The 26,432-nt window shown below is 41.5% G+C and overlaps 1 protein-coding gene across 1 annotated transcript in view; it reads right to left on the reverse strand.

Annotated features, from left to right (window-relative positions):
• LOC111143961 (ELKS/RAB6-interacting/CAST family member 2) overlaps positions 1-26,432 on the reverse strand; it is a 943,496-nt gene that overhangs the window by 179,130 nt on the left and 737,934 nt on the right. The window contains exon 19 of the mRNA XM_022497998.1: positions 1,085-1,219. Coding sequence (XP_022353706.1) covers positions 1,085-1,219 — 135 coding nt within the window. The remainder of the gene's footprint in view (positions 1-1,084; positions 1,220-26,432) is intronic.

Here is a 26,432-nt window from a genome sequence, read left to right on the forward strand (position 1 = left end):
AGCTCCGGGGAGCACTTCTTATGTTGCATACTATATAAATGCCCCCCCCCGGAGTTGTACTCCTGGTAGAACATCTTGGAGACTTGCCATCTTAACTTCTTCTTTGGGATACTAGTGACATGAGGTGCATAGGAAACAGAGCCATCTGAAAAACATCTTAGGAGCACAATAAGCACCTCCTCCTCCACGGTTAAACCTCTCTTCATGCAGGTAATTCCAGTAAGCCCTCCTCCCTCACATACCCAGAAATATATAACAAAGGCATTCACACTTATCCAGATGATTCTATTCCTTATCTATGGCCCCATCCCTTATAATTTATAAGTTATACTAGGGTCACACACACAAGAAGCTCACAGTATAATAAAGGAGGAAATACTGCTAATATTGACTGTATTAACCTGCTAGTTTGCATTTAATTTCATAATTTCCATGACGTTCACCTTTAGGAGTTTTAATCCTACATACTATCAACAGTTTTTATATTGGGTGGGTGAAAGCACGTATCATTGAAGACCACAGGAGATTTTTGTTTTTGTCGATCCATCTTTTCACTTGCTTCATTTAGTCAAGAGAGAAGATAGGATCCAAATCAAATAAACCAGACGCCTTAACTTAACCAGCTAAAATGCAAGCAAAACTGATTTCTCTTCATGTTGTTTTACCCCACTGCTAATTTGCATCACTAAGGAATTTTCTAGGAAAGTGCTCAGCAAACTCAAGGCTTCTCTGGTTGCCAAGCTCATGGAAACAAAGTGCTTTCTCTTAAAATTCTGAAAGAGACATTCCAAAGTAACCCACCATTAGATACCGAGCCAGCAACAGACTTCATATCTATGAAAGTAGAAAGGAGGGAGGAAAGAAAATGCATAACATAAACAAGAACAGACAAAACCTTAAAGAGGAAGGAGAAAGGAAAACATTTAGACTCCTTGAGTGATGGAAATAAATACCAAAGCTATTAGTTTCAGTTCAAAGGACGTATCACTTTATGCTGTTTATTATTTCTTGAGGATTATTTATTTTATCTTAAAATATCCAAAGGGTAAAAGGGGTCCTGGAGGTAAGCGGCAATGAAACTGACCTGGTCGGGAGAGGGCCTGTGATTGGAATGTTGCGACCTCCCAGGAGATCGGTGGTGGTGGTGGTGGTGGTGGTGGTGGTAATGGTGGTGGTCCTCATCATAGTTGTCCGCCATCAGCTTCATTCTATTCTGGGTCTGCGCAGAACAAAAACCAGAGAAGACTCCATTAGGAGCTGGAAGACCAGCCAAAGAGATTCAGGGCATAATTATAGCACCTATAGGGCTCCAGAAGTTTTCATTTTTAGTCAAATTGAAACTCAATAAAGAATACACCATGCCATTTGGTAAAAGAGGCTTTGTCACATCCTTGAAGCTACGATGTTCTTGAGCCTACCTGAGAGAAATGTACTCCCCCCCCACAACCGTGTGATTTAAAAGGGGGGAAAAATGGAAATACACCCAGAGGTGCTCTGTTTTACATTATCAAGCAATCACACATAATCAGATAAACTTGCAATCACAAACTGCTGACAATCACATCCTACACTCTAGAGCAAGCAAGAGAAGGAAGCCCCGGACAGAGAAGGTGGGACAGGGCCAAGTGGAGACACAAAACTACAGACGAGTAATGGTCTTGCGAGACAAAGCAGAGGAATCCATTCAAAAACTACCAAATGCAAAAGTAGCAATGGAGGAGGTTTGTAACTCTGACGGCTTCTAGGGAAAGGGCTCTTTGTGGACAATTTAGCTGACGGTGCCCTTTAGGGAAACTGAGCAAAAGGAGCAGAGTTGGTGTGAAAGAGCTGATCACTGTCACTTATATCCCATTGTGTCACACCAGGCAGCGAGGTGTCATGGCTTACATTCCCAGGACAAACAACTGTATTGTTTTGTTAGGTAAGGCAAGAAACAGACCAGCAATGAGTTGTCCGAACAAGGTCACAGAATCTAGAAAAATGCCTGAAGACAAGGGGGAAAGGCAGAGAAAAATATCCAGCGCAGAAAGCCAGGCAATGTAGAGAGTACCCGGAAAAGGAGGAAATGCAGCATACACATGCTTATTTGGAGAGAAGACTGTCTGGATTCAAGTCCTGCTCTACCTCTTTGCAGGTTACGTGATCTTTTGAGGGGTAACTATTTGTAAGCTTTAATTTCCTGAACTATACAATGGGAGTAATGGTGCCTCTCTCCTTGGGGTCACCGTGAGGAGCAAGGGATCTGATGGGCTTCAAATGTTACCATAAAAATAAAAAACTGTTATTATTATTAATTTTGCTATGTTTACAGTAAGAAAACTCTCCTTCTTTACATGTTGTCTCCTCTGCCTGCGGTACTTCCCCCAACCACTATCTCTCACCTCTCCCTTCTGTGTCTGGTTAATTCAGGATTTTTTTTCTCTAGGAAACTTTTCCTGATCCCACCCCTGACACCAGGACATGCACACCTCCTGCTTATCATATGTGACCTCAGATCTATCTATCCTACTGTTGGTAGACTTGAGGCTGCTTCTTTCACCTGCCTCTCTCCAGAATCTAACAGGGCCTAGTAGACGTAAATGCACTGTGCATGCTGCTGCAGTGAGGGCACTGAAAGAAAGAAGTGCCAGAATTCTGAGGGATGCTGCCATCCTAGAGGCAACTGCACATTTGTTCTCAGCCAGGGAATGTCACTGAGAGTTGAGGACATCTCATGAGTTGCTACAACCTTCCCACTGGTGGAATGAGATGATAGTGAGCCATCAGCACTTCAAAAAAGCTGGAAATCAAAGGCTGAAGAGCCTCCAACAGGTTGGAATTTTATTATGTAACATAAATAATACTCTGATAATAATTCTGGACCTAACAGTACATTCTTGTAGTATGTATGTTTCACGTACAATCTAAATTATCTTCAAAACTGTCCTGGGAGGAATAATTACTATCCTCCCTTGCAGAAAATGAAGGCAGAGATTTCAGCCCCAGAGTCTCCTTCTTTCCACAGAACATGGAGATTTCTGGGGTCTTCCAATTCTCAATCTCAAGCCTTTTCTCTTTGCCATGCTGTCAGCAGAAAACGCAAAGAGCTAAGCAGGTAGAAACAGCGTTCCTATAGATGCTTTGGTTCTGCTTAAGTATTAGAAACACTTCATATCCCAATTCAATCTGCCAGAGGTTGTCTCATAATGGACTCCATTTTGTGAAATGTGTACAATATTTGAAAGTCCCCACAGTGGGTATAAAAAAATGCATGCATATGGATAAAAACAATAAAAATAGAGAGAAAGATCCACCTAACAATTAAAGAAAAAATCCCAGGCAACCTTTGGCAGCTGAGAGCAGTTTCATCCTTCTCTTGCCCATTTAAAGCGTCAGAAGACCCAACGGACAAGTTACGGCTTGTGAGAAAGAGCAGGTCATGGGAGCTGTTGCCGATCAAGTACTCAGAGTCCCCTCATTCAGCCTGCCCTTGTGCAAAAGATTCTGAATTCAGTGTTCACACCTAAAACTCCAGTATTGTCAGGAGTTTGTCCTTTTGAACTCATGAGCTAATAAATCTGAAATTGTTTCTTCTAATAGAACTCGGAGAGCCTGAAGGGAGCTGTAAGACCCGCTATGGTCAAGAAGGAAGGGGCTCACCCAAGACTGAACGACGAAGCCTAAATGAACAAATAATAACTCTGCTATTGTAAACATCATGATGTCCTTATCCTTTGGGGAAGCTCCTGTGATTTTATGAGATTATTTTCTTACCAGCAACAAGCCTAAAGTTCCCTACCTTTGAACTGTATCCCATAAAAGAATGTACAAGCTAAATAAGATGCTATATGCAGTCCTAAATGTGTTTGCTGAAATGAGGTGTTGGAGAATAGGCATGTCATGGGATAAAGACTGTAAAGGAATGATGTCATCTTTCCAATTTGGTGCTGAAATATAAATAAACCATGTTGTTCATGTGAATACCAGATCTGGGGGAAATGTACACATAGCAATTGTGAGCGGAAGAGGCTTCTTTTGATTAGTCTGGATTGGAAGAGAAGAGTGTGAAACAGAGATGAATAATGAGAGTTTGGCCTGATACTCTAGACCATTTTTATTTATCTTGCTTGTAACATATCCCCTAAACTGTGACCGATGTCTTACAGGCTGGTTGCTAGTTTTCCCTTCTCTAAAAAAAAGTTTAACCAATCCAGCCTCCTTAATGGTTAAATTGAAAAATGGATCTCTCTTAAATTATTACTTTTTAAAATCATCTTTACCTATTCTCCTCCCCACCCAATTATATTGGTTTCCTAACATACCAAGAATGGTCTGCAAGGATAAGAAGCCATGAATATCACTCCTTGAAGATAGACGGAAGAAAAACTGCAGAAATTTGTAACAAGGATAGCATTTGTACACTGAGCAGGTGACTCCATGTACAATGGTTCATATCCCTGTAGTCGTGTGGTTGACATCTACACAAGGTGCCCACCCCAAAGCCTCAAACAGCAGCTCTTCTGGGCAGTCATAACTGGAGTCCCAGGAAAACTAATATGGAGTTAGAGAGAGGGAGAGCTTTCCACAGCACTACACTTGGGAACTCACGAACTCACTTAGCAATGCGCTGAAGCCCATTTTTATTTCCTTTTCAGTGTCTACCAAATGGCTGACCTGACACGTTTGCCTTTGGCTAACTGTGTTATATTCATTTTACTATATTATGTCATGACTGCTGAGACATCTCTAATCAGATTTCATTTTCCACTTCCTCTTTCTTCCAGGCACCACCTTATTTCTCTAGGGCGAAAGACTCCGTTAACAGTTCTCTTGCCGCACTCTGGCCTCCCACTAAACACAATCTATAGCTGGGGTGACATCAGACCCCTGTTAGTCCCTGACATCCAGCTCCTCAGAGACTCCCACTGCCCTCAGGAAAAGAGCCCCAGCTTCTCCAGGCTTATAGAGCTCTTGCAGGGCATTTCCTTGCTGTCCACCTCCCAAACTCACCTCTGATACTCCCTGTTCCCATCCCTGGGATGTTCTATTCCCTGTTCCTGTCATGTTCTTCATCCTCTCTCCCTTTACCCAAGTTATACCCATTTCATCAACACCATCACCTCAGAAACACCTTTCCTGAGCCTGCCTCAGAAGGGATTAGGTGCTCTTCCACTGCCTTCCCCAGGACCCTGTGCCCACCTCCAGGCAAGCCCCCTTCCATCACAACACTTATCCCAATGAAAGGTACATAATCACCTGCTTTCTTGGCTTTCTCCACCACTAGGCTGAAATTCTCTTGAGGGAAGCACTATGTCTGAATCACCCTTGTACTCACCACGTGCACAGAGTCTGGTGCATACGTAAGTAGTAAGTAAATGTGTGTCAAATAAATGAACGGATGTATGAAGGAATGAATAAAATACTTTAGAACAGATGAAAGGGAAAAGTACATCATTAGCCGTTACGATGAGCCAGTTGAGTATATAACTCTTCATGGGACAGTTTAACCCTTCCTACTGTGGATTTGTCTTTGGTTGCTGTTCTTGGGAGTGGGAGAGCAGGTTAAATGTATATTTTTGGAGCTGTTGGAAAAATTGAATTGGTTTTCTTCAATATATATTCCATTCTTTAGTAGAATGGAACTCGTGAAATATTCCATGTCCCTGGTTCCTTACCTCATTAAGAATAAAAGGTTTGGTGGTGTTATGGGATTCATTTCCTTACTATCCCTTAGACTTTAGAAGAGCAGGGGCCTTTGGAACACTTTTGTTAGCACCAAAAGTCAACCATGGAAAACTGAAACTTTATCCATTAACTAAAATCCCTGATGAACACCATCTGTGAAAAGGTGCCATATATTCCATCTCTTTGACGTTTCTGAAGAGTTTATCCAAGGAACTCTTGAAACAAAATGAAAATCCTTGATTGACTAGTAATAGACTCAATAGCTTAATGGCAATATGTAGCTATAAAAGTGTAATATTAAAACTGCCTTTAAAAATATTTTAGCAAGGTGGCAATAATGAACTATGCTTTGATCAGTCATCTGGATCAAGTTAACAATAAAACCTTCATGAATATGGTTTAAATAAGAAAAAAATATAATAAGATTTGTTGCTATGGGATATGGAGATAATACCACACAATAGCAATTACACTTTCTTCTATCAGAGTTTCTTTTCTCCCTCTTTCCTGCCAGGGAAATCTGAAATAGTCCAGAACTCTTCTACTGGTCTTGTTTCTGCCAAATCAGAGCAAGGTCAACAATTCTTGTCTCAGAGCAAAAGATGGGGAAACCAGACAACAACTGGACAGTGAGGAGGAGAGGGATTTCCTGTATATCCAGCGGCCCACGTGGCAATGAATCATAATTGAGTGGGGTCTGGGTTCCAATGCTTGGGTCACCCCTGGAGGACAAAATGAAGCAGGAGGATGAAGAAGCTATTAGGGGAGTATGCTGCATTGGAGAACGTTATAGGATTAAGCAAGAATCAATGATGGAAAGGCTTCTACCCTGGACATTGCACAGAAATTCATTCAAAACTTACCAACCTTCTGTAACCCTAAAGACAAGAACAGTGATATGCCAGGTGTTTGGCTGGTATGCTTTTGTTGACTCTTTGCTTTTGAAATAGCTATTCTTATGAACCTCCTTTTACAGATGAGAAAACCAAGCCCATGACTGTTCAGTTGGTGAGTGGGAGAACAGGACTGAAACCCAGGTTTCTGACTCCAGAGTCCTATGACAGTGATGTGAAGGGTAAGGTCCTGGGCCAGAGACTGGGGACAAAGCAAAGCTAAACAAGACATGAGGAATTAAAGGGCTCACTATGACACAGTATGGGAAGGAAAATAAAAGTGAAGGGATTGTTTACATAAAAGCCTGGAGGCAAGAAAAGTCCTGTCCAGCTGAGGGTAAGGGCATCAAATAAGGCTCCAAGGGTCAGATGCATTGAGCTAAGACTTAAAAGTTGGGGGGCGCCTGGGTGGCTCAGTCAGTTGAGCATCTGCCTTTGGGTCAGGTCATGATTCCAGACTTCTGGGATCCAGCCCTGCATGGGGTTCCCTGCTCGGCGGGAGCCTGCTTATCCCTCTCCTCCTGGCTTGCGCGCTCTCTTGCTATCTCTGTCACTATCTTCTTTCTCTCTCTCTCTCTCTCTCAAATAAATAAAATATTAAAAAAAAAAGTTGGCACAGTTATGGGTATAAAGAAGTGTAGGCTGGAGAGATTCATGGTAAATTCACCTTGAGAGGAAAAACAGATCAGTGGAGGAACTGGAATCCAAGCTGTGAGGGATGTGTATGTGTGTGTGTGTGTGTGTGTGTGCATGTATGTATGTGTGTTGCTTTCTTCATTCCTATATAGGAAGTGAGGAGAGCAGGAAACATTTGAGATGATACTTCATTATTTCTTAAAAGCCCTTATCAACTTGGGACATTTTGGAAGGAATGTAAGACAGAGCCATAGTCATATGCTCATACATGTCAAACTACGACATCTCTGGGAAGATGGGAAACTACAACAGTCTACATAATCTGTTGCTACAACATCAGTCCCTTGAAAACTGGTCTGATAGCCTTCAACTCATTCAGCTGATTGGTCCTTCCTGCCAACCCCCTGGCTCCCAACTTTGTTGAAGGCCTCCCCTCAGTCTTTATTTATAAATGGAAAAGTAGTAGGTCACTATGGAGACTTTAGAAGCTATTTTTGTTACCTAGTCATTAAATACCCTGATGTTATTTTATTTTTAATTAGTAGAGAGAATGTCAGTGCCCGTCCCATATCCTCTTGTTCTATCCTAGAAGTCAGGTGCAGCTTGAATGGACAGTCCTAGATGTGCTGCTGTCTTCCCACCTCAAATCCATGGACCTCTCTGCCTAAGGTCTTCCTCTGGCCACAGGTGCATGTCTGGCCAGGTAACAGGGCACTCACATCCTCAGAATAATGCTCAATCTATGAGGGAGGAAGGAGGTGATGGATAAATAACTAGTGTCCCCGTCCTTTGGTGGGACCACCCTATGGTGTTTCAGTATCTCTCAGTAGGTCCTTAGCAGAGAGCAGCCCTGGCTGATAAAAGCAGGAAAGCACACATTAATGCACTTTTTGGGGCATTTTCACTTCCTGTCTCACTTCTCAATTTTTTCACCATGCTTCCTGGGATCACCTCCCAAAGAAACTATCTGCACCAAATCTTTGTCTCTGGGTCTGTTTTTATGAGAATCCCAGCAAATGATTAATAAGCCTCTATCTGTCCAACTTTTGCACAGGACTAACATTCTGGTGACTACCAGGCCTTTCCATGCATAGCTCTTGAGATTTCTCATTACCTGGGGAGACAGAGCTCTTGTCTTAGGGGAGTAACATAGGCCTGGCACCAATTCTGTTTCTGCCAAATATTCAGTCTGAGACTCAGACTGACTTACTTTTCCATAAGTCTAAATTCCTGAATCTATAAAATGGACAAGAGAGGGAAGGGTGTGTTTAACATGAACAAAACTCCACATGGATTGATGCTAGTCTACTGTTCTTATTGTACATTTATGTCTTATTGTACATTTTGCAGTTTCTCTTTCCTTTTTCACTTCTAAAATCAAGGGAGAGGAGTTATTCTGATAAACTCCTTACTGCTGCCACCTTAGGAACCTGAGGAATTCCTGGATGGGAAAGCATGGTCTCCTCTGTTCTATTCTCAGCCAGTGCAGCCCTTGGGAGGGAGAATTACCTCCAGAGAAAGAGTTCTCTGTGCTCTGCTGATAATGGGGAGGTTAGGATCCTTCACAATGGCAGAAATAAGGCCAGTGTTGTGAGAGGGAGCCACCTGTAAATAGCAATGACAACACCCAATGATTACCTTGGCCTGCTGTGCCAAGCTCAGGACTTGGCTCTTGTCACCTAATTTAGTCAGTTACACCAACAGTGAGGCAGGCAGGAGGTGGAGGGCATATTCAAAATAGCTGCTATGACAGGGGCACAAACCTGTAGGAATTAAGACGGACTCAAATGCAAATGACCTGGGTATCAGTCCTGGTAGAGGATTTTACTATCCCTACTTTACAGATGAAGAAAATGATGTTTATTTATTTATTTTTAAAGATTTATTTATTTATTTCTAGAGAGCCAGAGTGAGCGTATGGGGGTGGGGAAGGAGAGAGAGAGAATCTTAAGCAGACTCCCTGCTGAGCACAAAGCCCCTTGTGGACTCTGACTCTCTGGACGTTGACCCCAGACCTGAGAAGAGAAGCAGTTCACTTTTGATTTTAAAGTTCTCTGAAAAGAATGAAACTCAGGACATACTATAAAATCTTGATCGAGCTTCAAAGCAGTCCATGTTGCTGACTAACCCTAATATAAATTCAAAGTCATAGGCTAATATATTAGCAACTGCAGGCAACCAAGGAATTTCTAACATCCTGAGCACCATTGGAGGTGGTGGGGTCTGGGGGAAGGGGAGGGCCCTAGAAGTTTCCAGCCCCAAGTTACTTAGTTAAGCACAGGTCTGTTTAATTAAGTAGTGGGCAGCACATGCTATACTTAGCTTTTAAACACTTGTAAAGTCCTCTTCATTCATTTATCTTACTTGTCACTGACAAGCTCTTCAAGGACTGTAACAATATGCAGAGCATGAAGAGCCTGGGTAAACAACGCATATTTTATGTGGAGTCTAAACTGCTTCAACTCGGAGAGTCAATAGAGGGTCTCTGGGGAAAAAAAAAAAAAAAAACAAAAAACACACAAAAAACAAAAAGAAAAAACCCACCCAGACTGTTCTGCTAACTAAAGATGCATTCTGTGCATATGGTTTAGAAAGTGAGCTTCAAAATCAAATGCTATTTTTTTTTTTTTGGTTACACAATTAGATTTTTTTTTTTTAAATTTTGGGGAAATTTATTTTTTTTTTCCCTTTTTTCTCTCTCTCTTTTTTTAAATTTCTTTTCAGCGTAACAGTATTCATTGTTTTTGCACCACACCCAGCGCTCCATGCAATCTGTGTCCTCTCTAATACCCACCACCTGGTTCCCCCAACCTCCCACCCCCTGCCCCTTCAAAACCCTCAGATTGTTATTTGTGGAGCATAACAAATAGCATGGAGGACAAGGGGAGATGGAGAGGAGAAGGGAGTTGAGGGAAATTGGAAGGGAAGGTGAACCATGAGACACTATGGACTCAAATGCTAATTTTTTAACTAAAAAGAAAAAAGTCGGGGGCAGAAAAGAAGGAAAGAAGGGAGGGAGGGAAGGAGGAAGAAGGGAAGGAAAGGGAAGGAAAGGAGGGAGTGAGAAGAGGGAGAGAGATAAGACAGAGGAAAAAGGCAAAGAAATGAGGAAGAAGGGAACAGAGGAAGTTCTTTGCAGGCACTGGGGTTCAGACTCTAAAACTGTGCTGACAAGGGTGGTCAAGGTCTTCATTCAATTCATACTGGCAACCAATATTTATTATCATTGGCCTAGGCAGAACTGGCATCCCCACATCTTCTCCTCAACTAACGAGTTAAAAAACAAAAAAAGAAAGAAGGAAAAAAAAAACCCAACCCAGGGTCTGGCCTAACAGAATTGGCTGATAGACTGGAAACTGACAGTGAGAGACTCTTCTAAGGAGAACCTGAAGGGCTTGAGTAACCCGGCAGTGCCTCAGGAAGGGACCGAGAGTCTTCCGTGCTGAGGGCTAGGAAGACAGGTATGCACATACCTGGAGATGTGCATGAAGATTCACAGGGAGTAAATGGGCTTTTTTTTTTTTTGTCACTAGTTTTTTGTTTGTTTATTTTATTAAATATAATGTATTATTTGCTTCAGGGGTACAGGTCTGTGGATCATCAGTCTTACACTTACTCACATACTTACATACATCCTTACATACTTACTCACCATAGCACATACCCTCCCCAGTGTCCATCACTCAGCCACCCTATCCCTCCCCTCCACCCTTCAGCAACCCTCAGTTTGCTTCCTGAGATGAAGAGTCTCATGTTTTGTCTCCCTCCCCGGTCCCATCTTGTTTATGGATTTACTTTACAATGTGTTTCAATAAATTATAACAAGCACATCAAACACAGAAATTATATACATTATATCATAAGACGTGGAAAACATTGTGAAGGTGGTTCTCAAAATGACTGAAACTTTAGACACCCCCATCAGAAGGAAAGAGCAAAGCAGCTGAGAATGGATTGGGTTGCAGTCAGCAGAGTCTGGGGATGTGGAGTAGCCCAGGGAGAATGACTGCATCCCCAGGAACTGTCAGAGGACAGCAGGACATTCTCCTCCAGGGGCTTTTGACCTTGACGCAGAAATGGGACCAAATGAAATCTGGGCCTGCTCCCAGTTCTGAAGCTGAGCAGAGGGGCATAAACCCAAGACCTCCTCTGCACCTCACTCCCTTTGAAACAAAACAAATGACAACAAAAGTGGGAGAAAGGGAGGGTGGGAGCAACGCAGAACATGTGGTGGGGCTGCTCGCCTGGCGGCGCTGCACACAGGGAGAGACCCGAGAGGGGCTGTGAGACTAGAGTAGAGGTTTGGCAAGGCACGGAGCAGGAGGAAGACAGGGAGAGCCAGCTCAGGTCCTGGACCGAGAACAAACCCCTTTCCCCAGCTGCTCTCACACTTGGGTAAAACAACTGAAGAAAATGTAAACACGCTCATTAGTAGTTTTCCAATCAGTTGGAAAACAAATGAGAGGAGAGAAATGGCAGTGGAGTGTCCCAAATACCAAATCTATGAAACATTCCCTCTGGCGTTTATCTTCTCACTGGGTTGCTCGCTGTTTGGATTTCAGTGCCCTTATTAGCTTTATATGGGATACGCTTAACTTACCCTAGCTAGGACCAATTTACTTCTACGTGGAAAAAAGAGTCTGAGTCACATGTTCCACTCCAGGTAAGTCTCTGTGGACACCCCCCACCCAGGGACACGAGACACAATAGGCATATCATTCGCGGGTCCTGTCACACGCTCCTTGATCTGATATTCCCTCAGCACGCAAAAATGAAAACTCATCCACAACCATCACTTCTTCTCCTGTGAAAAATTACCCCCAAAGAAGAGACAAAGTGGAACTCCTGGGTCTGTGGATCTGACAGAAATCCAATTTCCAGAAAGGATGGAATTACGTTCTGATTTCATCTGGAGATGCCTGGTGTGCTGAATCATGTTTCCTCCACCCCCAGCCCCCAACATGTTAGATGAGATTCATCAAATCGATGCATTTTGAAAATCACTTTTTCTTAGTCACCTGTTTAGGGTAGAATCCATAAAGCCTGATTTTCTATCATCCTGGAGTTGGAAAAGCGTAAGGAGAAAATATCCAAATGTACTTAAACTTGATTCTTAAACAGAAGAAGATATTAGAGTATGTAACTAATGCTTATTTAGAGTACTAGGAGAAGGTGGGTAACTGGAAAGTTGAGGTGATCTTCTCAATGACTCTTTTTTTTATTGTATTTTTTTAATTTATTAATTTTTTTATATTTTTATAAACATATAATGTATTTTTATCCCCAGGGGTACAGGTCTGTGAATAGCCAGGTTTACACACTTCACAGCACTCACCATACATAGCACATACCCTCCCCAATGTCCATAACCCCACCGCCCCTCTCCCTCCCCCCCTCTCCCCAGCAACCCTCAGTTTGTTTTGTGAGATTAAGAGTCACTTATGGTTTGTCTCCCTCCCGATCCCATCTTGTTTCATTTATTTTTTTCCTACCCCCAAACCCCCCATGTTGCATCTCCACTTCCTCATATCAGGGAGATCATATGATCGTTGTCTTTCTCCGACTGACTTATTTCGCTAAGAATTTCAGGAGCTATCTCAAATCCCTCTCTTACAAATGAGGACTTACCAGAATAATTCAGATTCATTTAGTGTTAGTGCTAGGTCACACCTTAAATCAATGAATCCAAGTTTACTCTTTTACTGAAGGAGAGACTGAGGTTCCAAAAGGTTGAAGTAAATCATAAACCCAAGAGAAAGCCCTAGAATACTCAACCACAGGTCCCAGGCCCTTCCTTTGCCCCTGGCTGCCTTCCCATTTGATTTGCATGTGTAGACAAGTCCACCATGCCCATGACCAGTAACACCACAGGACCCCCTTATGTCTTTCGTTTTGCATTCCAAAGTACTATGGTATTAATTTCCATTCTTGCAGTCTGAATAGCATCAAACACCTAATCATTCTGGTCTCAATGTCTACAGATAGGTTAAGGAATTTTCCATTTTCTTTCAGATATGAGTCTTAGTTCCCTAGCAGAACTACTGATTTAGCTTTACAATTTCTTCTTTTTTATAGCATCTATTAGTTTGTATTATATAAAGCATATATACTAGCTATGAAAAATTAAATAGTACAAAAGACTTTATGAAGAGAAAAGTAATATTCCCTCTCTGCCTACCCCAATATCCATTCCCACTATTAAGATTTTTTGCCAGTTTTATCAGACAATTTTTATGCATAATGCAAGCCCAGACACTTGCACATACCCTTTAAAAATAAAATGCCCAGTATCTCTTGGCTACCCTTCCATATCAAGATCATGTAGAGTGACCTCATTTCTAATGGTTACATATTATTTTGTTCATGCATGTGCTTTTATTTATCAGTCTTTTTGGTGCAATAAAATGGTGGGCAGAACTCTATTTATTTTGTTCAAGATGTAATTCCAGCACCAAAAATATTGCCTGGCATACGATGACACACAGTAAATGTTTGTTGAATGAGTAAATGAATGAATAAGTGAATGAATGAATGATTGAATGAATGAGGTTCATTTGCATAATTTCCAGTTTTTCATTATTTCAACAATGCTTTAAAGAATACTTTTCTAGGGACACCTGGGTGGTGTAGTTGGTTGAGTGTCCAAATCTGGTTTTGGCTCAGGTTGTGATCTCAGGGTCCTGAGATAGAGCCCTGGTCAGGCTCCATGCTGAGCATGGACTCTGCTTGAGTTTCTCTCTCCCACTTCCTCTGCCCCTCCCACTCGTGCTCAATCTCTCTCTTAAGTAAATAAATAAATCTTAAAAAACAAAACAAAACAAAAAACTTTTCCAAAGGGACAGTTTTACCTGTCCTCATGTGCTTGTTCTCAACAAGGACAGATGCTGAAACAGGTTATGAAAGCTGTTTCTGTGATGTGCTGGGAAAAGAGATTCATAAGAGATTCCCTAGAATAGGGAATGCACATTTGAAACTTTGAAAGTTATCACCAGTCCCAGATCAGGCTCCTTGCTCAGCGGGGAGTCTGCTTCTCCCTCTCCCTCTGCCACTCCCACTCCCCCTGCTTGTGCTCTCTCTCTCTCTGACAAATAAATAAATAAACTCTTAAAAAAAAAGTAATCACCAAATTTCCCTTCAGAAACATTGGCCAAGTTTCAGTCTGTGCTTCTTTCCCCAGACTGTCCCAATACTGAGTCTCTTCAAACTCTAATCTTCAAAAATCTGACACATGAAAATTTCATATTTCAAATTTCATATTTCCTTAATTATAATTTGAGGCTGAGCTTCTTTTCATACAATTATTGGCTGTTTCTATTTCACGATTTGTGAGTCTCCTTTTACATCCTTTTGCCCACTTTTGGAGAAGGGTAGGGAGGAGACTTTCTTCTTATTGATTGTGAGAATAATTACATATACGTATACGTACATAAGGAGCTCTCACTATTTATATGTACATATAAATAATGCTTCAGAAAGACAAGAACCCAAGTAAAAGTGGGAAGAAAGCAAGTAGGAGCAGGCTATGTGAAGAAAGGGAAATGTGCACAGACAGGCTGGATTTGAGGATGTCGGGGAACGTCTTGATTATTGGAACACATCAGCATCTGGAATGTTCACTTGAGCAGGAGAGAAAAGGGGGAAGTAAGTATTGGGCAGCTGGTGTGCTGGGGTGCAAACAAAGCTGGCCCCTGTCCCTCTGTGCCCCAGCCCCAGCAGGCAGGCGGTGCTTATAGTAGAACATTAGCAGGAGTCCCAGTGTGCTTCACATCTCTGCAATAAGTTTGTAGGCTTCCTCAGAGTCTGGGCCATCCATAGGAGAGTACAGGGCATGTAAATGCCACTCATCATGCATGTGTTGGTGGCAAGAATCTAATACAACCTTCTTCCCCAAACAGAAATTCCCTGTGTAGCAGTCCTGGTGGATGCATTACCGAGCCGTGGGAAACACAATGCCTTTTGAGAGAATATAGTAAATGGCTTAAAGAGGATGTCCTCCCTCCCCCGTGCCTGACATATTCGAAGCTTTTTGGTGGCAGATTCACTCCACTTGTCCTAATTCTACTTTTTGGGAGGGGCCCCAGGTCTTTAGACATTTCAATAGCGTTATGCCTGCTATCTCTAGCTTACCTAGCCTAATCATGCTTTGCCCTTTCTACTGGCCATTCTCTACTTCTCCTTGTCTCCTCTGTGTATCCCATCACACAAGGGGTCATTATAGCGTGTCAGGGCTCCTCTTAGAGAATAAGTCCCTGAACAGAGCCTGAATAATCCAAGTCTTCATATGTGTCCTTACCTTGCATTAAACACTATTTTAAAATAATTAATATACTCCCATGTTGCACTGATCTCTGAACATCTGCTCTGCAAAGATGACTCATATTCAAATTTGCAATTGATTAAACTTGTATCCTGGTGGCCAGTTTCTTTGCTGTTTCACACACACACACACACACACACACACACACACACACACAAGACATGTGGCATGTGCACACCAGAATTTTAATTCTAAGTTTAAATTTCATTCTTTTCCTTACTGAATATTTGCTTTGACTTATCCTAACTGAATTTGTGTCTATCATTTCATCCTGCTGATTTCTCAATTCTAACTATGTCTTCCATTGTTTCAAGTAACCTTCTCAGCTTTGAGCCATCACATTTTCAAAAAGTATGTTTTCAAAGACTGTATAATTAGGTCCAGGTACATGCCAGAAGGACAGAGACCAACACTTCTGGCAACCCCTCTTTGGAGGTGACAGGATTCCCGAACCAACCTGCCTAGGGTAGAGTTGTTTAAACAACTATAGATCCATACAACTGGACCACCATTTAGTCCTTAGTTCGATGGTAAAAACAAAACAAAACAAAACAAAAACCGATACAAATACCTTTCTGGAATCCTGGTGTGCTGTGTCTACAGCATTCCCTCAACCTGCCTTTATATTCACCTTATCAAAAAACAAAATGAGTTTAACATTACTTAATCTTAGTAAACAAATAAAGAATCTTAGTAATTGCTGATATTATTCCAGGTTTCATAACCATTGATGGAGTAACTTGTTCTAGAAATCTGAGTGTGGATGGATATCAAAGTTACAGTACCTTATAAACACATTTACCTTTTAGGAATTTAGAAGTAAAATTCTAGAGGTAGGTAAAATTCAGAAAATCTTAAGAAAAAGGGAAATTAGTTTCCCTGTTCATGAGGTGCCTTTTATCCACTGTTGGCAGGACTGTAAATTAGAATAAGCTTTCTCAAGGGCATTTTGGTGCTATGTATTAAAATTCAAAATATGCATGCCCTCGGGTAAAACAGTTTCCTCCTGAAAAGAAAGTCAGACAGGTACACAGGGATGATGAAAGGATATTCACTGGGATATTGATCACAGTAGCAATTAATAAGAAGGAAACAAAATATTCATCTGTCAGGATTTTGTTAAATTATTGAGTATCCATTATCATATAATGGAATCCTCAGAAGCCATTCACAAGTAACATATATTTATATTCCTCAGAAGGAAAGAGTATCACAACACAGAGCTGAATGGAAGGAGGAGCAGATGATAAAACAGCATATTCATATAAAATAATATATAAATATCTATACTTAAACATATTTGAAGGTTTACATATGTTTGTGTGTACAGCACATACATACTTGCATCTGTAAGAAAGGCCCAGAAAGATGAGCACAAAATATTGATGGTTATTGCCAAATGCTTGGATTTCAGGGGGTTTACTTATTCCTTTATTCCTTTCTAAATTACTTGAATATTCAGTAAATTATAGGAAATAAGAAATGAAACAACAAAAAATATATCTCTGTTCCACATGTCAAAATGCTGAGATACAAATTATTCCTCAAATTAGAAGGAAATCGGGTTTGAAATCATCTTAGTTCAGGGGAAGAGACTCCTGAGACTGGCGCTATGGCCCCGGTCTCCTGCCGTCTTCTGTTTTTGTGAACTTCATAGTCCAGGGTTTAACGGAGTCCTGCCTGGCCTTGTTGGCCACAGCTCTCCTCCTTTCAGATTCCTTTCCTAGAATCCTTTCAGATTCTAGCAAAATAACATAGCAACTTCCTCCAGAAGAGGTATTTAACAAACCTGGCCCCTTTTAAATCCCAAAGAATGTGTGTACTTCACAACTGCTACGAGAGGCATGGCTGTGGCTATGCAACACAGCTGGATGGAAGAGGAGCGGTTCCCAAGTCCCCATCAGGCTCTGAAGAATGCACCACTGCCAAACCCAAGTCCTCCCCCAAGAGCCCTGGAGCCCTCAGCTGGATCAAGTCACTGTCCATCTGAGTTGTGCATCATGGGCCAAAGATTGGGTGTATCTCTTTGCTGGGTCCTTTCAAGTTGGGAGAGTTAATAGTACAGCTCCAACTTCAGGAAATTTCTTGTAATAATACGGCATTGCAGTAATGTATAAGGTAAAGTCATGCAAAAAATATTTGTCTCATTCCCACACTCTGTAACTTGGTAATTATATAGGAGCTTGGACATTAAGGACCCAGACATAAAGGAGTGGGTTAAAAAGCATAATTATGGCTCAGAAACAGCATTAGCCTGGGGACATTTCAGGCCAGGTTCTACTCAACAAAACAAAACACAACAAAATAAAACAAAACAGCACCCCAAATCAAATAGTGGGCTCTCTCTCTCTCTCTCTTTCCTATTTTGGGAAATAACCCATTAACAAAATAACGTACCTATAATGATTATTTGGAAACAGACATGAGATGGAAACTGGCAGCAAAATAAAGTCTTCTTTATTTATATAAGTCTTCTGGGATTTTAAGGTTAATGGCTCAAGGATCTCTCAGGTCCTGAAGCTTTATAGGACATAATTTGAAATTTGTGCTACAGAGGAAAGACGTCAAATTTCCATGTTTCATAGACTGTGTAATTGAAAGAAGCTGTTATGTTATACTTTGTATGATATTGGGGGGGGGCATTAATAAAAGACCCAAGTTATTACTGGCTAACTATTCTTAAGTATGCAGAGAAAAGTATATGTCCAGGGAGGCAACCAAGCTACACCAAACCCAAGGTAAGAGCTCATAGATAGAAATGACCCAGGAACCTAATCTCAAAAGCCACTCTATCATTAATCAAAAATACTGGTTCCAAACTTATTTCATGTGACATTTCTCATATCATAATCTCCCTTAAGAATACACAATAGCTCCCCATTGTCTTATGTATCTGATAGAAACAATTCATTTGCTGGGCAAGGCCAACCTTTCCCTTTCCTCCTGAGCAATCCCCCTCCTCCCAGCTGTATCCACAGAAACTCCTCCCAAAGATGGTCTCCAATACCATGTACACACAGGTTCATCTCTACCCAGGTACTTCCTTTGCCAGAAATGACCCCTTCCTTCAAAACCAGGTCCTATAGACTCGATCACAGCTAAGGCTCAAATGTACCCCATTACAATAATTTCCATTACTGAAAGCGTCCTGGAGAGTAAAGAGAAGTAGAAGTGGGGTCAGAAGGCCTTAGTCAAATGGCCGAAGTTAAGTCACTTAACAGCTGTTTAACTACCAGCAAGTTATCCAACTACTCTTATTTTGTGCAAAAGGCATCAGGAGACTGCTGGATATCAAAGGAGTTTCCCTGAGCTCAGTCTGTGGCTTCTGATACCTTTTCATAGCCCTGCAGTATGTGAAACAGGGCTCGGATTCTCTTTCTGCTCAGTTAACTCTGTTGAGCAACTCTTACCAATTACCATTGTGTGCCCTGTGCTGACTGCCTATCTCTAACTCTCATGCTCATTCCTGCTACGTGGTCCCCTCCCAGTGCCCAGGTACACTTCTTCTGGTCACAATTACAGCTAAAAACCATCCTAAATCTTGTCATTTATTTTATGTTTACAGTGCTTGAATTTGCAAGGTGATCTACATAAAAAGAGTGAGCATTTGGGTATCATAGGAGTCCCACCTTTGGTGGGTTGCTGATCTCCTTCATTAGATCAATACCTTCTAAATGCAGATCTGTCAGTCAGATCCATCAGCTTTTAGTGATCCTTCCCTGAGATTCTGAAGATGTGGTTTGGAAGGCTGGTCCCAGAGTTAGTATTTGGTGAAAGTGGACAAGAAGCCCACTGCTTGTCTAAACAGCCAGGTTTAGGAACTGCCATAACCATTTTTAACATTAACACACACACAAATTGTTTTTGAGAATTTTGCCGTGCAATAGCCAGAAACATTACAGAGAATTGGAAGTTAAAATTATAATCTGTATCATCTTTATAATTTTTCCTTTTATTTTCCACTGTAATTTATGATCTTTATCTATGAGTCACAACATTGAGCCCTTCAGGAGCTCCAAGCTGGGAATTGCTGTATACTTGGAAAAATCCAATACTTCTTACTATTTCCTCTCAATATGCTACTGCATATTGAGAAAGGATTCCTTCTTCCTCCTTTTCAAGTTTTCTCACTTCCTAAGGGATGCTTCCCTGAGGTCCTAGGAAGCCTACATGCCCATAAAGATCTTGGTATCGTTCAGTATGAAAGCCAGCATAAGCATATATCAATTCTGTCCCTGAATAAGTGTGTGGTTTTTATTTGGTTTGTTCCAGAAGCTCTTTCTTTGATTTGCATTTCAGCAGTGTACAAGATCTGAGAAACATCCTAACCTCCTGGCAAAGTATCAGGAGAATATTGCTTTAACTAGAGAATGAGGCCTCTGCTTTTCCAGGACTTTTCTTTGCATTGTCTGAGTTTGAGAATAAAATATATATTTGAAAAACAAACAAATAAAGGACTCAACAAATAAACAGTAGAGGTTAGACCTAAGACCTTATCCCAGATGGCTGAAGGTAAGGAGGATAATTGCCTACAAATCAATCAACAGATTGAGCAGAGGGGGGAAAAGATGCTGTGCTGTTTCCTTGATCCCTATCTGGATTCCCAGAGTTCCATGGAACATTCCAAAAGTAATTTGGCTTTTATGCACAGTGCACAGGGACAAATGTTTTTCAACAGAATGTCATACGGAGATGTGGGGATAATTTTGGGTCTTGCTCTCAGCAGAAGCTGAAAATTGGGTGTGGTTAAGAGGACAGAATCAGGTTTTTAATGGGACCACTCTTTTGAAAAATCACCCCAGAGATGAAAAATTGCCTGTCCTCACCCCACTGAGAATTCATGCTGGATTTGCCCAAGAGAATTCCCGCTCATAAAAATCTACCAAACAGATCTATTAATACAAACCTGTAATTATGAACAGAATGAGAATCTCACTTAAATAATTTTGCAGTTTTAATACCAACTGATTCAATAACCCCCAAACCTGATTGGACTAGTCAAACTTGACAAGATTCAAGTCCCCTGAAGGTGATTACTGAGCATGGATGACTGATCATCAAACTATGTGAGATGCTGAAAAAATAATAAAGAACAAGACAATGGCTTCCAATCTAAGCAATTTAAAATACTCAACAATGGTTTTCCTTTTTTTTTTTTTTTTAAAGATTTTATTTATTTATTTGAGAGAGAGTATGTGAGGGGAGAAGGTCAGAGGGAGAAGGTCAGATTCCCCATGGAGCTGGGAGCCCAATGCGGAACTTGATCCTGGGACTCTGGGATCATGACCTGAGCCAAAGGCAGTTGCTTAACCAACTGAGCCACCCAGGGGCCCAACAATGGTTTTCAATGTAAAACTGCTTGGCAAGTAAACAGAAAGAGCCTATTGGCAAGTATACTTTTCGGACCAAACTCCAGAAATGGAAATTAAGTGACAGGATGTGCCCAAGGTCATGTATATATGGGTGACCTGATAAAGGAATGTGGAATGCTTGACTTCCAGCCAATACCTAGCTCCTTCCACTATGGAGGAAGGAAGACCGAGAGTAAGAGGATGCTCTGTAAAATCCGTGGCTGTACCTGCAACCTCACAGACTCTTTCCATGCTCAGTGGAGCAAGCATTAAACTAAAGCATCACACATCACTCTAAAATTTTCCTCGGAGAGAAATTGTAGCTTTCTACTTCCTCAATTCTCTTGGTCTTGGTCAGAACATTAATATTTGTTGGACAGCATGTTTTTTAAGTGGGGAGATATTTCAAAAATCAAATATTCTGGTTTGTTTCAAAGAATATGTTCTCAGCTAAAGTCTGATGCTTTCTTCCTGTGGGGGTGAGCCATAGTTGGCCACAATTCACCAAAGTTTCCACCAGCTAACAATAAAAAATTATGTCCCATTCTAAAGAAACAAAAGAAAAATTATAGTGAAGTTGTGCATTTCCTTTCCCGTCCCCAAAGACAATCTGAAGAACGGGCTCAACATGCCAAATTAAGCCATGAGAATTTATCCATATCTAATAAGGATTAGCAAATGTTACAACATTGAACACGGCCTTGACATAATTTATATTCCAATTTCTAAGGCACTGGGTTCAGCGTGCTCTCATTCCAGACCTGACATAGGAGGATATGTTGAGCAGTCCTGTGGGGTCCTCTGAGAATCCCAATCATGTGTACAACAAGCAGGAGGGCTCTTCATGTGACAAAAGAAAGTCTTTTTATACAGAAACAGTGCCTTCAGAACCAGAACATGGTAACCGAGCTTACAGAATTAACTACCTAGGGGAAATAGAGGCATTTCTTCCCTCGAGCCCAAGATAATCATTCTGGAAACAGAAAACCTGGTGATGGAACCTGCTTTGCCTCTTTCCAAAGTTGGGTGTCCACCTGCAACTTGGAAAACTTTGGAAACAGTTCTAAGTCACATATTTGGAGTGAAAAAGATTAAGTCTCCTGAACTTTGAGCTAGCCAGCTCTGATTGGGTCTGCTCCATTCCATCTCTCATCCATACTTGCCAAAAGCACAAAGAGGCAACTGGGACATTTGCTTATAGTATCTGCTATTAAGATAAATCAGCAACACTTAAGTGTCTTTTGTTCATAAAAAATAATCCCCTGGAGATGGCTGTTCCCCTTCCAAAATATCAGCTTTTTGTTTCCCTGCCTCACCAAGGATTGCATCGCTAGAAAGCTCAAGAACACAGAGGCTCTCCCTGGAAGCCCAATGTCATGTCAAGAAGCCTCAGAAGACCTTGGCTCCAGTAGAACCCCAGCAGCCTGGACAAGAAAGTCTAAGGCTGGGAGGTCTAGAAACACCTTTCCTTGGAAGGAAGATGTCTGAACCTGCACCAAACTGGGTTCTTTCAAGGCAGTGTTTGCCCCTCAAGTTTTCTTCAAGGATGAATCAGGGTCTGCCTCCTGAAAATGCAGAAGGCGTTTTCATGAGCATCGCTACCCAAGTTCTTTTTTCTTCAGCCAGGGGAACAAGTCATGTGAAGTGAGTTTATGTCAATGGATTGTCACCCACCAGAGACAATTTGGGACTATCATTCCTCAGTGCTACCCTGTGGGGAAGAATAAGATAGCCTTGTCTTTGCTCCTCAGAACTGAGATCAATACTGTGCACATCTGTGCAACCCTCACGGTTTTTTAGGACCTTGCCCTACAGAAGATGCTTCATGGTAATGCTTCTCTGTGAGGTAGGTAGGAAACAAAAAATAACAATTTTTACAGGAAGGTAGGTTGACCTGCTCACCATCATCCAAGTAATTAATGGAAATGAATCAGGATTACATAAGCCAAATGAGCAAACTTCAGAGTCTTCCTTCTTCCCTGTTGTCTTTGAAATCTAGAATCCTCAAATATTCCCTAGTAGGAAAGATGGCAAATGCATTGCAATGGGAAAACAAAGAGGCTGAGAGTTCTACCCCCACAGACAGACTCACTGATGGCATCTTGGCTTGACCACCCACCAGTGTGACTTGGTTTCAGCATCTGCAAAGTGGAGGTAAGGATGGTACTACCTCTTCAAGTTTTTGTGAGGATTGTAATGAAACAACAAAAGTACAACACTGTGCTTAGAATATCATTTGTTCAAGAAATAATAGCTGTGTTCATATCCTATGAACAATGCATCTGTCCTACTCAACCATAGGCTCCAAGAAAGCAAATAACTGCCATTTGCCTCAAAAGTCCTTGCTGTAGATCGAGTATTCAACATACCGTATGTGTGAACGTATTGGAATTGTCTCTGACTACCAAAAATGCAAAGAGCCTAGAGGTCTGTTGGTTTATTCCTTTCATTTTATAGATGAGGAAACTGAGACTGTGAGAGAGAAGCAAAATAAGTTGTCCCAGGTTTCTCAGTGTGTTGGGGTCAGGGCTGGGTGAGAACTCTGATTCTTTGATCTTACACCTTCTATTACTTGCCAAGTCTTCCTTGCTGAGGCGTCATCATACTTTCTAGATGGCTGCTTGCTGTCAGGTATCTCAGACAACACTGGGGCCCCAAACCCAAGAAGACTGACAACAGAATCTGCCTGGCCTTGTGACCCACATGCCTGCTTCCTACCCTAGCACCCAAAGGGGCTTTGGTACACCCAAGGTAGTCCATACCAGTAGGGTTTCTGGTTGGCTTCTAAGCTGTCTTTGTAAGTCTAGGTATGCTAAAGGAAATAAACCAGCCTCAAGACAATCGGCTAATTGGAGATTTCTGGGGCATAAAAACCATCCTGGATTATAGCCTTCTGAGTTGTCATTCTTGTTCAGTCAATTTTCATTGTTCTCTGAAATGACAGCCTCTCAGTCCAATCTGAACTTATAACCTCTTTGCACAATTCCATTCCCAGACTGCATCAAAGATCATCTGAATAAAGATTTGCTGGCTATGTCCAACGGGCATTTCCCAATGGTCATATCAGGGCAGAGATAAGAGAGTAGGGGTTTGGTTGTCGTGTGCATATTTTTTAAAAATAATCTCATCTAAACATTGGTGTTGTGGGGTTCTGGCTCCCCCACCTTGTCAACTCAGCAACTGCACTTCAGACTGGGACCTGGGAAAAACAGATCCCTACTCTCCTGGCTGTAGTTTATTCCCTCTGAGGACCCCCTCCCTGGACCATCTCCACATGGATCACCCCCCAATACCCTGCAAGTCCTTGTTCACATGTCCCTTTCTCAAGGAGGCACCCTGGGAACATCCTATTCAAAGTCACCCCCAAACACCTCATAGAGCTCCATCTTCATTTTTCCCCACAGCATTTGTTATTAAACATGGCATACATGAGATGTCTTTATTTTGTTTCTTGTTTGTCCCCTCTGCTAGAATACAAGCTCTCTTGGGGCAGGGAGTTTTGTATTTTGTACATTGTGGTGTCCCCAGTGTCCAGAACAGTGTCTGGCTCATTGTATGTGCTCCGTCAGATTTGCTGAATGAACTGCCCATTTTTCCCCATGCCTTTTCCCCTAAGAAGTTTTAGAAATCTCCTTCTGCCTCTCCCTCTCTTTTACTGGTCACTTGCCCTACTTAGAGCAATATTCCACTCCAAATCTATGATTGGCGTGTTATCAGAGTATGGTCTTGAAAAACTCAACACAAACAACTGACATTTTTGTAAAAACTTAGAAATGTCAAGTGCTTTGTAGGAGAGAGCCATTTCATAATTCCCTAAAATCCTTAAAACAACTATAACTCCAATATTTCAACTTTTGGGCAACAAATCTTAAGGAAAAGAACAGAAAAAAAAAGATTTATACACTGAGATGTTCATCAAGTATGATTATAAAAGTGAAAAACTAGAAACAAATTAAAATTCCAATAATAGGAGAATGATAAAATTAATTGTGGCAATGATGGAAATCATACAACAAAGATATATGTTTTTGAAGGCTTTTAAGGACATGGGAAAATGTACAACATTAAATGTTTATAAGGCTAAAAAAACTTTATTATGTGGTATGTCATGTCTTTGTTCAAATATGTATGTAGAAATGGAATGTAGGAAACTATAAATCTTAATGACAGTTATTTCTGAATGGTGGGATTATGGGTGATTCAAGATTCTTATTTACATTTTCTAAGTTTCTATAATGAGCATATATTATTTTTATGATAAAACATTTATTTATATGCTTCCACTATGGAAAAGTATCATTTACATAATAAGGATGTTACAAAATTAAATACTTATTAATTTTTAATATCATGCATTACTATAGATTAAAAAAAGCACACATGGAAGATTCTAGAAGTTTTCACTGTGCCTTTAGTAGCATGTTGCAGAGAATGAAAAAAAATGGCATCTTCCCAAAAAGAATATGTAGTTAAGTAAGAGTAAAGATAAACTACTAGAAATGTTAAATTCTGTGTCAGCAATCTATGAGAGGGGCAGGGGAATACCCCTTTTCCTGCCACATTATTATTTGAAAAAGACTAAAAAGATGTAGTTCTGAAGACAGGGAAGGGCAAACAGTTTGCACACCATTGCTGATCAATGACAAAACCAGCATGATTTACACGCAGTTATGCAAGGGGCAGTGTGAACAAAAAGAGAGGGGGAAAGGACTTTTCTTTCATTTTGAAATTCAGCATCAGGTAGACACAAGGGCAGGAAGTTGGATCTTTTTTCAATTCATTTGAAATGATAAGGTGAAGACAGCCTAGAAAGACTTTTAATTATACGATGAGAGGAAGGAAAGGAGGGAGGGAGAGAAAAGAGACCAGGAGAAACCTGTTTTATATGTGAGATGGTGAAGAAGAAAGTGGAAAATGGGGGGTGGGGGGAAGGCTTCCAAGCAGCTATCCTGAGAAAGAAACACAGGAGGCAAATGCCAAGATTTCAAACAGGGAAGCAGAAAATACAGCACACTTGATCAAACCCATGGCAACCCCTCCCCATGGCAGTGGGTGATGCCTGGTGATGCAAGAAAAGATAAGTCGCCCTTCCCAGCCAGCACATGACCTCAGGTCATAGCAGGAGCCGGTGGGGGCCAGCAGGAGGAGCTGCGCGTGGTGCTCAGGGTCACAGGATAAAGCCTTCTTTTTATGCTACTTGTTAGCCCCTTCGCTTGGGGGCTATGACCTAATGAGGTATTGCAGCAACCTGGGAACATGAGAAGAGTATGGAAGAGCTTTGGGGTGAGATCACCTTTACCAGTTATGGTGTCTTTGCCCAGTTCCTGGACCTTAGTTTCCTTATCTCTGAAACAACACCCAATTTTCAGAGTTGTGAAGATTAAATGAGATAATACACTTAAAATCCCCCACCCAGTGCCAGGTATCCAGCAAGAGTTCAAAAATTGTTAGCTCCGGGGCGCCTGGGTGGCTCAGTGGGTTAAAGCCGCTGCCTTCGGCTCGGGTCGTGATCCCGGGGTCCTGGGATCGAGCCCTGCATCGGGCTCTCTGCTCAGCAGGGAGCCTGCTTCC

Source organism: Enhydra lutris, unplaced genomic scaffold (assembly GCF_002288905.1).
Source record: "Enhydra lutris kenyoni isolate GAN:26980312 unplaced genomic scaffold, ASM228890v2 scaffoldscaffold10, whole genome shotgun sequence".
NCBI classification, from domain to species: Eukaryota; Metazoa; Chordata; class Mammalia; order Carnivora; family Mustelidae; genus Enhydra; species Enhydra lutris.